This window comes from Salvelinus fontinalis, chromosome 34 (genome assembly GCF_029448725.1).
Source record: "Salvelinus fontinalis isolate EN_2023a chromosome 34, ASM2944872v1, whole genome shotgun sequence".
Classification (NCBI taxonomy): Eukaryota; Metazoa; Chordata; class Actinopteri; order Salmoniformes; family Salmonidae; genus Salvelinus; species Salvelinus fontinalis.
In genome coordinates, this window is record NC_074698.1 from 25116392 (window position 1) to 25130497 (window position 14106).

At 44.4% G+C, this 14106-nt stretch overlaps 2 protein-coding genes across 2 annotated transcripts; one reads left to right on the forward strand and one right to left on the reverse strand.

Moving 5' to 3' along the window:
- Positions 1–335: 335 nt before the first annotated feature.
- Positions 336–9141, forward strand: LOC129833590 (coronin-1A-like). The gene is made up of 11 exons (XM_055898287.1): positions 336–443; positions 2246–2449; positions 6284–6406; positions 6591–6720; positions 6844–7025; positions 7257–7376; positions 7464–7568; positions 7956–8101; positions 8210–8267; positions 8358–8573; positions 8756–9141. Exons 2-11 carry the CDS (start codon positions 2252–2254, stop codon positions 8846–8848), a joined length of 1371 nt encoding a protein of 456 aa, XP_055754262.1. The 5' UTR covers positions 336–443; positions 2246–2251; the 3' UTR covers positions 8849–9141.
- An 81-nt stretch (positions 9142–9222) lies between these two features.
- LOC129833591 (claudin-4-like) lies at positions 9223–12822 on the reverse strand. The gene is made up of 3 exons (XM_055898288.1): positions 12675–12822; positions 11108–11240; positions 9223–10911 (listed from the first exon to the last, which is right to left on the reverse strand). The coding sequence occupies exons 2-3, from the start codon at positions 11237–11239 to the stop codon at positions 10408–10410; spliced, it is 636 nt and encodes a 211-aa protein (XP_055754263.1). The 5' UTR covers position 11240; positions 12675–12822; the 3' UTR covers positions 9223–10407.
- Positions 12823–14106: the final 1284 nt, after the last annotated feature.

Sequence of the window (14106 nt, forward strand, 5' to 3'; positions counted from 1 at the left end):
CCTTAGACCGCTGCCCCACTTGGGAGGCACAAAGCTTTAGAGCACTCTGGAGACTCTGTTCCAGTGACATTACAATGTTTATCTTCATATATATATATATCTTAATTTAAATTAAATGTAATCAAATCAAAGCAATACAGACTTAGAAAGTATTGCACACACGCTTTGATGATTTGATTAGTCTAATTAATTAGGCTCACTTTGGTCTGCATATCAACAACTTCATCTAATCTCTTCTTGAGATGTCATTTAAATGTTTCAACCCCAGCAAGTAAGAAGACAGAACGAGACACCTCCCATTTCCATCTTCATCTAAAACTCTCACTTCCTCCATCACATAAAGAGATCTACCCTAGACTACCGGCTCCTACTCCTCTCTGGCGACACAGCAGAACCAAGCAGGGAGCCTGACTGAGCAGAACATTTTCCCATCACTAAAACAGGTAGGCCTGCTTTCAGCATCCTTCTCCTAGTAATCACAAACCATGTGACTGATAGTCCATAATTGCTGTCACTTTATATGATCATGCTGTAGGCCTCCACACACACACACACACACACATACACACACACACACACACACCATTATTAACATGTACTCAGGTCCTGGTCCTTTATAACATTAAGGCACACTGCAAAGGATTATTGCATTAGATGAATGTCTATCAAAGAGGTCTTGTGATGAACAAATGCTACAAGAACAATGAGGCCTAAGTCTTTAGCCAAGGGATTCAGTCAGCGCAGCTTCAGATTTGAGGAAGTAAGGTCTGCAAATGGAGGTAAATTCTATGCTCACTCTTTTAGAGTTGTCGTTTTACAGCATAAATGTATGGGCTGTCGGCCAGGACTGAGTCATTGTGTGCACTAATATTCTTATTGATAAATCTGAAACTTGTGAAATGTAGCCTATGCATTGAACATGAGGACTATCCACTGACAGTAATGCATTACAAACCCTACAAACCCTAAATTGGATGACAATATTTCAACCAGTTGCATTCTCTTTGGTTATAGCTCGCAAAAAGATCATATCATATACATATCTGCCAACTGTTTAATGTGTGAAAAGGAGCATTAGAGAGGGACAAAGACGTGTGTGAATGAAACGGAAAGAAAGATAGTTTTGTGGTTTTGTTGTTTGTTCTGTAGGATGTGGTCTAACTGTTGCTGTAGGTTCCTGGTTCACATGATTTCCAAACAGCAGTGGAGTATACCTTTCAGTTTGCCTCTATAGTCCCATATACTCATATTTCCTTCAATTCTCCATGTTGCCTCTCTCTGTGTGGGTTCATCCCTATGACTAGATGTGAGTTAAAGCATTGCACAGAGCCACAAGTGTGCCTCGGATAATAAAGACAAAAAGAAACAGTTGCAGACTGGAGGAAGTAGTTGTGCAAGTTCTTTCTTCCCCTTTTCTCTGCTTTTCCTGTATTGACCTTCCTTCCTGTAGCTTTGTGTCTGTATGTTTGTGTCCTCACTATGTGTTTGTCTTGTGGTCTAACTAGGGAGTGGGTCAGTGATGCTCATGTTCTTAAGACATTTTGTGGCATCTAAGGTCACAGTATTCAAATCCCTTCATTGCTCTTCATATACTGTAAAATGTTTATACTTGCATTTGTGTATTATTTATGCAAATGATGAACAGTTAAATTTATTTCAAAGATTACGGGTTTTCTTCTATACATCTCTCTGTCTCTCTGTCTGTCTCTCTGTCTGTCTGTCTCTCTGTCTGTCTGTCTGTCTGTCTGTCTGTCTGTCTGTCTGTCTGTCTGTCTGTCTGTCTCTCTGTGTCTCTCTGTGTCTCTCTGTGTCTCTCTGTGTCTCTCTGTGTCTCTCTGTGTCTCTCTGTGTCTATGTAAATGTTGTAGGGGTGCCGGGTGAGAGTTCACTGGCTACAGTAGCAGTCTGCATATTCTTAAATACAATAACCACTTGATTAGTCGACCACTGTGCATTAAAAACTCTGCCCCTCTTCCTTTTTCTTCTTATATCTCCTCTTAATTCTCTCACACCAACCCCCTCTCCTCCCCTCTCCTACTACCGCCCCACCCCCCCACTCTCTACTCTCCTTGTCCTCATCTCTCCTACTACCGCCTCATCCCTTCCTCCTCTCCTCTCCTTGTCCTCATCTCTCCTACTACCGCCTCATCCCCCCCACTCTCTCCTCTCCCCATCCTCATCTTTCCTACTACCGCTCCACCCACCCCCCTCTCCTCTCCCCGTCCTCATCTCTCTCCCCTATCAGGTCACCATGTCCAGGAAGGTAGTCAGGGCCAGTAAGTTCCGTCATGTCTTCGGCCAGGGGGTGAAGGCTGACCAGTGCTACGATGACATCCGCATCTCCCAGATGACCTGGGACAGCAACTTCTGCTCTGTCAACCCCAAGTTCGTGGCCATGATTGTGGATGCCAGCGGAGGAGGGGCCTTCCTAGTGCTGCCTCTGAACAAGGTGGGCCTGAGCGGAGAGACAGAGGTCAAAGTGAATGTCTTAAGTGAAGTTAGACGTTTTCAGGCCTCAAAAGTGGTCTAACGTCCATTTCCCTCTCCATCTATGCATATGCCTCAGTCTCAAATCTTGAAGTTTCAAAATGTCACTTTCATTCATGCCCAGATTTGCCCAACTACGGTACAATTTTGATGAAAATGCTCATTGGCGTGTCGTTTGTACAGTGTTCTAAGAACAATGTTTTTTCAACATTTGAATTTTGAATATTGCAAGGCGGCATCACACATTGTGCTGAATAAGGAAGTTTGGGGCAGAGTTTCGGTTCTACATGTCACTCGCTCTCTCTGTGTTGTTGCTAGTTTTTCACCATATTTGGAGCGGTTGAGTGCAACACAGTCTTGACAGGATGTGGCTAGGGCGCAGTATAGTGCAGCTGCATATACAGTCAGGTCCAAAATTATTAGCACACTTGATAAAGATGAGAAAAAAAGACTGTATAAAATATATATATATATACTGAGCTATTTACTGAGCTAGAGTTATATTTTCATGCCATCTGACTATAGCACCGCCTGGAGTTTGATCAATGGCATTGGCACATGGATTGGAACCGGTGCTGTGGTCAGATAACATGAAAATATAGCTCTTTGGTCATGTATACCAGTGGTGGGTTTGCCATTGAAAAACAGAAGCATATGTGGAATGCAGGTACAGTATCAGCATGGGACGAATGTGCTGCAATATCAGCAACAAACACATACACTACATGACCGAAAGTATGTTGACAACTGCTTGTCGAACATTTCATTCCAAAATCATGGGCATGAATATGGAGTTGGTCCCCCTTTGCTGCTATAACAGCCTCTACTCTTCTGGGAAGGCTTTCCACTAGATGTTGGAACATTGCTGCAGGGACTTTCTTCCATTCAGCCACAAGAGCATTAGTGAGGTTGGGCACTGATGTTGGACGATTAGGTCTGGCTCGCAGTCGGCGTTCCAATTCATCCCAAAGGTGTTCGATGGGTTGAGGTCAGGGCTCTGTGCAGGCCAGTCAAGTTCTTCCACACCGATCTTGACAAACTATTTCTGTATGGACATCGCTTTGTGCATGGGGGCATTGTCATGCTGAAACGGGAAAATGCCTTCCCCAAACTGTTGCCACACAGTTGGAAGCACAGAATCATCTTGAATGTAATTGTATGCTGTAGCATTAATATTTCCCTTCAATGGAACTAAGGGGCCTAGGCCGAACCATGAAAAACAGCCCCAGACCATTATTTCTCCTCCACCAAACTTTACAGTTGACAGTTTGCATTGGGGCAGGTAGCGTTCTCCTGGCATCCACCAAACCCAGATTCGTCCATCGGACTGCCAGATGGTGAAGTGTGATTAATCACTCCAGAGAACACATTTCCACTGCTCTGGAGTCCAATTGCAGCGAGCTTTACACCACTCCAGGAGATGCTTGGCATTGTGCATGGTGATGAGCAGCTGCTCGGTCATGGAGACCCATTTCATGAAGCTCCCGACGAACAGTTCTTGTGCTGACGTTGCTTCCAGTGGCAGTTTGGAACTCGGTAGTGAGTGTTGCAACCGAGGACAGACAATATTTACACGCTATGTGCTTCAGCACTCGGCAGTCCCGTTCTGTGAGCTTGTGTGGCCTACCACTTCGCGGCTGAGCCGTTGTTGCTCCTAGACGTTTCCACTTCACATTAACAGTACATACAGTTGACCGGGGCAGCTCTAGCAGGGCAGAAATTTGACAAACTCACGTTGAAAGTCACTGAGCTCTTCAGTAAAGCCATTCTATTGCCAATGTTTGTTTATGACGTTTGCATGGCTGTGTGCTCGATTTTATACACCCGTCAGCAACAGGTGGGGCTGAAATAGCCAAATGCACTCATTTGAAGGGGTGTCCACATACTTTTGTATATATAGTGTATGTAATGGTCTTATAGTAGTCAATATCTAGATTGATTTTGAATGCGTTATGTGATATTGAAGCATAAAGGTGTAATTGAAAGACTTTGACATATATGCAAATTCATATATAGAACAGATACGTAGATTTTACCCAAAGATATAGACTGTCTCAACGTCATGGGTAGACGCCATTGCATCACTGTTTGGACTTGCCTGTAACAGGAATGAATAGTAGTCCTCTCAACCAAAATTCACAGTGCATTTAAGGACTAATGATTTGGTCAAAGGAAGCCATTGTTCCCCAATGAACGATCATTTGATTTAAAGGTAGACAGCGAAATGACTCTAGATATTGAGATGAGCGAGATGCAAGACTTCACACAGTCACACAAAGTATCTGCTCATGTGCACGGGTTCGCATCACGCTCTTACAGTGTGGGAGCCACGGGACCAAAACAGCTGAGAAGTTGAGCCTCGCGCTTCAGCGCTCTTAGTTGTTCTGGAAATTGACCCACTATGCTGTTTACTTTCTGCATCTATGTCATATCGCTGAGTCTACCTTGATTTATATGTTGGAGAAGTACATTTTTCTGTCACTTAACTACTCTGTAGTTATTACTACAGCAATATAACCAGTATGTGATCACTATTATTGAGACGGTGACTAAGAGGTTTTTGGATGGCAGCTGATTGTTAATCTACAATGAAGGCAGGAACGTTAGGAGAAACATTTGAATGAAGTTTGAAAAAGAAACATTATGCCACTTCATATTCAAAATAAGGCATGTCTGTACATCCTTAGTAGCTTATTGAATGTAGATGGTTTTGTTTTGGTACTGTGAATGATGGGTGAGGTCCAACGTGACAGAGAGGACCAACAGTCCAGATCCTGTGTGTGTTCCACCAGGGCCAACAGTCCAGATCCTGTGTGTGTTCCACCAGGGCCAACAGTCCAGATCCTGTGTGTGTTCCACCAGGGCCAACAGTCCAGATCCTGTGTGTGTTCCACCAGGGCCAACAGTCCAGATCCTGTGTGTGTTCCACCAGGGCCAACAGTCCAGATCCTGTGTGTGTTCTACCAGGGCAAACAGTCCAGATCCTGTGTGTGTTTCACCAGGGCAAACAGTCCATATCCTGTGTGTGTTCCACCAGGGCCAACAGTCCAGATCCTGTGTGTGTTCCACCAGGGCCAACAGTCCATATCCTGTGTGTGTTCCACCAGGGCAAACAGTCCAGATCCTGTGTGTGTTTCACCAGGGCAAACAGTCCAGATCCTGTGTGTGTTCCACCAGGGCCAACAGTTCAGATCCTGTGTGTGTTCCACCCGGGCCAACAGTCCAGATCCTGTGTGTGTTCCACCAGGACCAACAGTCCAGATCCTGTGTGTGTTCCACCAGGGCCAACAGTTCAGATCCTGTGTGTGTTCCACCCGGGCCAACAGTCCAGATCCTGTGTGTGTACCACCAGGGCCAACAGTCCAGATCCTGTGTGTGTTCCACCAGGGCCAACAGTCCAGATCCTGTGTGTGTTCCACCAGGGCCAACAGTCCAGATCCTGTGTGTGTTCCACCAGGGCCAACAGTCCAGATCCTGTGTGTGTTCCACCAGGGCCATGGGAACCCTGCAGACTGCTAGTGCTCTCCCAGTATAGTTCTCTGCTCTCTAAGGCTGATTTGAGGCATAGCTATACAATTGTCATCAGCTGACTGAGTTCCTCTCCTCTGAACCCTCTCTAGGTCTCTCTGTCGCTAAGACCACAGTGGTAGCAACACTCTACCTCTCCATGTGTTCTTACTGCATACTGTAGTATTTATCTCCTGTTTGAGCCATCAGCTTGTGTGTGTGTGTGTGTGTGTGTGTGTGTTTATTTGTGTCATAGTAACTTATCTTTTTCCTTTGTGTCTCCCTGTAGACGGGTCGCATTGACATGTCCCAGCCCACAGTCTGTGGACATACAGGCCCAGTGCTGGATATTGAGTTCTGTCCCCACAACGACAACATCATTGCCAGTGGTTCAGAGGACTGCAGTGTCATGGTAAGTAGAGGTCACAACCTTTCACTGGCCATAATGTTGAGCTTGTTAAGTAGAATTATATTATGGACGCACTTTAGGACATATGTCCCTGTGTGATCCAGTCGATCAGTGTTCTGTATCTATGTACTGTGTTAACTCAGTGTAATGACATACCCTCCTCTTCCTCTACCTCTCCATCGTTCAGATTTGGGAGATCCCGGAGGGTGGCCTGGTCACGCCCTTGAACGACCCTGTGGTGAAGCTGGAGGGGCACTCCAAACGCGTGGGCATCCTCAGTTGGCACCCCACTGCCCACAATGTGCTCATGAGCGCAGGTATAGCACTGCTATGATGCATCGCCTCAGAATACAAGTGCCTCTTCAACTGTTAACATAAGTGGAGTAGCACTGCATGGCCTAACTGCCTGTTCCTCCGTCTCTCTCTCCCATTGCTTCCAGGCTGTGACAACGTGGTGATCCTGTGGAACGTGGCGTGTGGAGAGGCCATGGTGAGGATCGACTCGGTCCACCCTGACCTTATCTACAGTGCCTGCTGGAACAGGGACGGATCCCAGATCCTCACCTCCTGTAAGGACAAGACCATACGTGTGCTGGACCCCCGCAAGGGCACAGTCATCGCCGTGAGTGCCCCCCTCCCTGCCCCTATCAATACCACAGGAGAACCAGCCACTCTAACCCTGGAGAGTCAGATGCACCTAGCTACCAGGTTTAATGTCATAGATCTCAATAGAATCACAGTCAGTGATTAGTTCATATAGTTCCCTTCACGCGTCTTTCATAGATGAACCTCATTTGAGTGTCTGTCTTTCCCTGAGTCTGCATCTCTCTCTCTGCCTCTCTGTCTCTCTCAGGAGAAGGAGAAGACCCACGAAGGCTCTAGGCCTGTCAAGGCTTTGTTTGTGTCCGATGGGAAGATCCTGAGCACCGGCTTCAGTCGCATGAGTGAGAGGCAGGTGGCACTTTGGGACCCGGTGAGTGTTATGAGACAATTATGAACTTCTTATAAAGGCTTATGAATAGTGTCTTAAGACCCAACATGACCTGTATGTGTTTGACAGAAGAGCTTTGGGGAGCCACTCACCCTGCAGGAGTTGGACACCAGCAGTGGTGTCCTATTGCCCTTCTTTGACCCTGACACTGGCATCGTCTACCTCTGTGGCAAGGTTAGAGTTAAAAACACACACATACGCACACGCACGCACGCACGCACGCACGCACGCACGCACGCACGCACGCACGCACACACACACACACACACACACACACACACACACACACACACACACACACACACACACACACACACACACACACACACACACCCAGAAGGCTCAAATGTTTTTTGAGAACAGCTCAAAATATTGGCCAGAACGAAGCAAATGGAATGGTATCAAACACATGGAAACCAAGTGTTTTATACATTCGATACCATTCCACCTATTCAGCTCCAGCCATTACCATGAGCCCTTTCTCCCCAAATAAGATGCCACCAACCTCATTTGACACACACACACACTATGGTTTACTAACCATTCATTTTCCTGCCTCAGGGTGACAGCAGTATCCGGTACTTTGAGGTGACAGATGAGGCTCCCTATGTTCACTACCTGTCCATGTACAGCAGTAAGGAGAGTCAGAAGGGCATGGGCTACATGCCCAAGAGGGGCCTGGAGGTCAACAAGTGTGAAATCGCCAGGTAACCACACAGAGTCATGGACATTTTCACTCGCCAGTATACACACACATACACACAAGCGCTGTTTGTAAAATGGGAATGTATATTGTTTTATTCGCCCTCCACCAGGTTTTACAAGCTCCATGAGAGGAAGTGTGAGCCCATTGTCATGACGGTGCCCCGCAAGGTAAATACACTTTAAAAAAATGACTATAACTCAAAGCATGTGATTCTTAAATATCTCACTTTCACTTTCTCTCGATCTCTCTCTCTTCAGTCTGACCTGTTTCAGGATGATTTGTACCCAGACACCAATGGTCCAGAGCCGTCTGTGGAGGCCAATGAGTGGTTTAAAGGCAAAGAGGGCCAACCTATCCTGATCTCCTTGAAGGATGGTTTTGCAACAACCACCAAATCCAAAGAGTTCAAAGTTCACAAAAGTCTTCTGAAGACCACATCAGCAGCCACGGGGCATCAGCACGATAACACTGGGGTAAGGACATGGCTGCATCTACCTACATGCTTTGATATATCTGTGAATAGATACTGTATTTTAGATATGGCTTCCTCTTCTGCACATTTCACCAGGAATCTCCCCTCTCCTTCTCTCTCTCTCTGTTTGTTGTCTCTATCTTTCTTTCTCTCTCTCTCTCTCTCTCCCTCTCTCTCTCTCAGGAGGTACATGCATTGCAGAAGGAGGTGAAGACTCTGAAGGAAACAGTAGAGGAGCTGACCAAGCGCGTGAGCGAACTGGAGAGCAAGAATTGAAACAGAGCCATTGTGTTCGGGAGGGAGCTGATGGAGAGAGAGAAGGAGGTGTAAAGAGGAGAAGAGAAAGAGGAGATGAAAGTAAAATAGTTATAAATAGTTGGGGATGTTTGAAGGAAAGATGGTTAAAGGGAGAGTTGGAGACAGAACCCATCAATTTTAGCAGCCAAATATTTTTGGGTCTGTAATCTTGAATTCGTTTTTTGGTGTCAGTTTTCACATTTATAGAGACTTGTTTTTAATATATGCTCTTACATAGTTGGAAATAAAAGTCCTTAATATTTTCCAAAATATTTAAACTTGTTTTGCTTTTGTTAACATTTCCAAACGCCATCCAAAGGAAGGTGATGACAATCATTTGTATTGCAACAGAATAAAATAAAAACATGGATTTATTGTTTGATACACAAAAGTCAAAGACAAGCTGATTTACATAAGTAAAACAGTTGTGATCTCATGGATGTAAATGATATATACAGTCATTTGACTATACCTGTATTTTGAAATGCATGACCACTGAGTCCCTCACCTTGCTCTCTGTTGTTCATTCATGGCATTATAGAAGCATGTCACCCAGCACTAAAAAACTCAACGAGATAACACATTACAACAAGGGTGTCAAACTCATTCTGCCCCGGGGGCTGCATTTGGTCTTCAACGAGGTCCGGAGATCCACACTGAAAATTGGTTATATTTCCTCGCCGTCACAATTTGTAAAATAATTTCCTCTATCGTTTTTGGAATTTCCGCAGCTCCTTGACTGTCTAACCTTCATGTAGGTGATTATTAGCGAGCTGGACACAGTTAAGTAACTGTATGGATGTAGGTACATCATCATCTCTACACAGTTTCGATTTGTAGTATATTATAGTATATTGAGTTAGTCCCTCCCCCAAAAAAGAAACATATATTTGTATTTTAAATTGAACCACCATATTGGACCCTTGGATTAACAACAACTAAACCAGTCTTACTATTTTGAAATATTCAATATTTACAACCATTATTTCCACTAATAATGTCCCTTCTTTATCCTCAAGATTAAACCCCTCCCCTTTCTTGTTTCCATTCTGTCTGACCCATTTCCTTTCCATCAAACTATCTCTCTACACACATACAAACATACAGAGGTGTAGTACATTAAACTATCTCTCTACACACATACAAACATACAGAGGTGTAGTACATTAAACTATCTCTCTACACACATACAAACATACAGAGGTGTAGTACATTAAACTATCTCTCTACACACATACAATCATACAGAGGTGTAGTACATTAAACTATCTCTCTACACACATACAATCATACAGAGGTGTAGTACATTAAACTATCTCTCTACACACATACAGAGGTGTAGTACATTAAACTATCTCTCTACACACATACAATCATACAGAGGTGTAGTACATTAAACTATCTCTCTACACACATACAATCATACAGAGGTGTAGTACATTAAACTATCTCTCTACACACATACAATCATACAGAGGTGTAGTACATTAAACTATCTCTCTACACACATACAAACATACGGAGGTGTAGTAAATGCACTAGACGTAGTTCTTGTTGGCGGCGGGGGCTGAAGCGCTGTTGCCGTAGTACTTGGCGGTTCCTCCCGAGCTGCCAGATTTGGCTCTGCTGAAGCACATGAGCAGGCCTCCAGCCAGAATCAGCAGCACCCCAGCAGCCCAGCCAATAAAGATACAGGTTCCCAGCTCCATCTTCTGGGCCACAAGGGGGTTGTAGAAGTTTCTGATGGTGTTGTGGGCGGACCAGCTGACAGGGATGATGAGGAGGAGGCCAGACACCAACAGGGCGATCCCGGCCACAAGGCTGATCTTGGGCTTGATGTCCTCATTCTCCACGCAGGTGGTGAAGTCGGCGCCGGGGAACAAGATGAGGATGGCCAGGGAGGTGACCATGCAGCTGATGATGGTCATGGCGCGGGACGCCTGCAGGTCAGATGGCAGGACCAGCAGGGACTCATAGCTCTTACACTGCTGCTGGCCCGTACTCTGCACCACACAGGTCATCCACAGGCCCTCTTCAGTTTCCTACACACAGAGACAAATAGTTACAGTAATACACACGCCATTCATTCATTACAGCTTATTTGACTTCAGCACATTGCATTCATTCTACGTTTTCCGAGTTATTAGAGTCATTTGAGTCAATATAATTCTGGAAAATATTTAGGGGTTTAAAATGTAAACCACATAGGGCTAATAAAACACTTGATCTGCTCAGTACCTGTGCCGTTACGATGTTCTGTCCTGTAAATGATAACACTTTCCACCTTGGGATGGCACAGCACACAATGCCCCCGATCAGGCCCAGGACCCCAAGGGCCACACATACAATCTGTACCCCAGCAGATCCCATCCTGGAAGAGAGAGAGGGGGGGATACAAAACAGTTCACATTCTGGTAAGGAAGTGTGGTAGCTTTAAATGTAGATATCGAATTACATGGTCATTTCTGTGATCATCACACAGCAGAGTACCCCACAAATACCTACACACACACACTGACTCATTCCCTATGACAGGCCTGTACAAGTCAGGATTGTGTAGCTCAGAGGTGCATTTAATAACAAAGTCTCAGAAAGCATAGCCCTGGGACAGAGTCATGTTGTGACATGCCCGGTCTACCTCAGCCTGCTGCTGCTGCAGCTCAGTGGCATGCTGCCACTCCTAGTCTCACTGAGACTGCAACATCTCCTCACCTGGATCCACTCAATCTCACCTAGCCCTGCGAAAAAGTCCAACAAATGTCATCCCTTTAGCTGAGTACAACTTGACTAAATCAAGCCAAAAGAGCTTTTCTTTCACCCCAACAGTAAGTAGCCTTGCAAAATGTCACACCTTTATTTTCTCCACGGGATCATATTATTTATTCCACCTAAGCAATTTTTGTATTTATTTAACTAGGCAAGTCAGCTTAGAACAAATGCTTTTGTCACAATGACGGCCTAGGAACAACTGCCTTGTTCAGGGGCAAAACGACAGATTTTGACCTTGTCAGCTCGGCGGTTCAATCTAGAAACCTTTCGGTTACTGGCCCAACACTCTAACCACTAGGTTACCTGCCGCCCCATGATGGTATGCTACTCTCATTGAATTAAGAAAACATGCAATAGTGCTTACTTGGACCCTTCTCCTTATATTCAACTGGACAAGACCTGGCAGACTAGTAAAACAAAGACATAAAAGTGTCTTCTCTTCTCACAAGGACCCATAGAGGTGAGGGTAAGAGGAAGAGGAGGAGGTTGAGAGGATGGGGGTGAGTGGTAAAAACAAAATTACTAATAGTAATTGTTGCTACTTATAGATCCTGGTGAATCACTGAATCCTGAGCATAACATGAAGGCGTTATGTTTGGTTCGTCAATGGAATAGAGTATGAATACATTTCTTATACCATATTGAAAAAAGTAGCGTATTTTGGATTAACCATAGTGTTTCACAATAGATTCATGTCAAAAGTAAAAGTTTGGGTGGAAATGTTCCTCAGAACTTATTATCTTTTAATCGATAGAGAGCAAAAAAAAAAGTGTATTTGTTTGTACTTGGCCTGAATCCTACATACCTTAGTCTGTTTGAATTAAGTGACATTCATGAAAGTATAAGGATGTTACATGCATGTGTATGCTCCCTAAACATACCATCAATGTTCATTTATTTAAACTTGATTGGGTAGGTTACTCCGCTAAGAGTTACAACAAATTAAAATGCAGTTATAATGCACTATGGAGCTGGTATGTTTCATATTTGAAATAGCACAAAATCAGAGATACAAGTAGAAAAGTTTAACAAATACCTTATGATGTGTCCTCTTGTCTTGATTGGAAATTTGAAAAGTAAAGTTCTTTGTCAAAGGTTTTCCTTCTCTTTAAAAAGGAAATTCTACAGTCTTAATTCAGGTGTTGATCTATGTAAAGCGGTGGTCTGTTATGTAGCTGGTGTGATGTAAAGGGTTTTGTAGTGGACTGTGAGGTGTAGGGTGGGGCCGGGAAGAACAGGAGAGAGAGGGAGGCGGGATGTACCTCACAACCAGACTGGACTTGTCTCATTCCTCTCTTTCCCACTCTTTTTTCCAGCTTTCATTTGTGTTTCTTGTGTTGACATTCCAGGTTTAGTCACAACTTTTTAGCAGTGTTGGGGAAGCTACTCTGAAAATAGTTTACCAACCTACCAATTACTTCACACTGGAAGAAGTTAAGGTACATTAAAGCTCCCCTTAAGACAAATATTGTTTACTAACTACAGTTACTTTGAAAAACGAGTTCACTACATCCAAACAACTTTGTGAAAAATTATCACATGTAAATCTAAAATGTCATAGACTATAAAATTGCAACAGAACAGAACACTTTATGTTACCAGAATGTGTAACGCTAGCATCATGCTGCCCAAAGCTAAAGAAGGTGGGAGTAATGGAGAGGACAGTGTTTTGCTATCGCAAGTGCGTGATCTTTTAAATCAACAAAAATGTGTCTACAAGCAATTGTTACAGCAACAGGAAAATAGCTTCAAGAGCTTTGTCCAAATATTGGTGGACTCAGCTAACAAAAGAATGGACGATCTGACCAGAGAGGTCCAAGACCTTAAGAACAGTTTGCAGTTCTCCCAGGGAGAGGTGGATGCTCTGAAAGAGACTTGCAGCAAGTTGACAACAAACTCTAAGTCTATGCGAGATGACATCAGCACTGTCTGTGAATCATTATTACAGATGACTGGGAAAACAGACTAGAGGACCATCCAGGAGGAGTAACATTGTTGTAGATGTCATACCAGAGTCTCCACATCTGACCTGGATATAGTCTGAGGAGAAAGTAAGCCATTTTTTTACTGAAAAGCTGCAGATGGTTCATAGGAAGATTGCGGTGGAGCGCGCCCATAGGTCTGGAAAACCTGTAACCAGCTCAGGTGACAGACCCAGGCCGATAGTGGTCAAGTTCCTAAGGTTCAAGGACAAGATGACTGTTTTGGAGAGAGACAAAAACTTGAGGAATCATCTTCCTCAACGAGGGACTTCTCTGAAGCTGTGTGCCAGAGGTGGAAAGAACTTATCCCAGCTATGAAAGCTGCCAGAGAGCATGGGGACGTTGCTTATATCGCCTACGACAAGCTCATTGTCCACCCTCCCTCCCAAAAGCCTGGGAGGAGTGAGAGAGCCAAGCTTCTGGGTCAGTAGCTTCGGCCCAACATCACACACACACAGCAACTGACACAAGTGCCTGATTGACTGA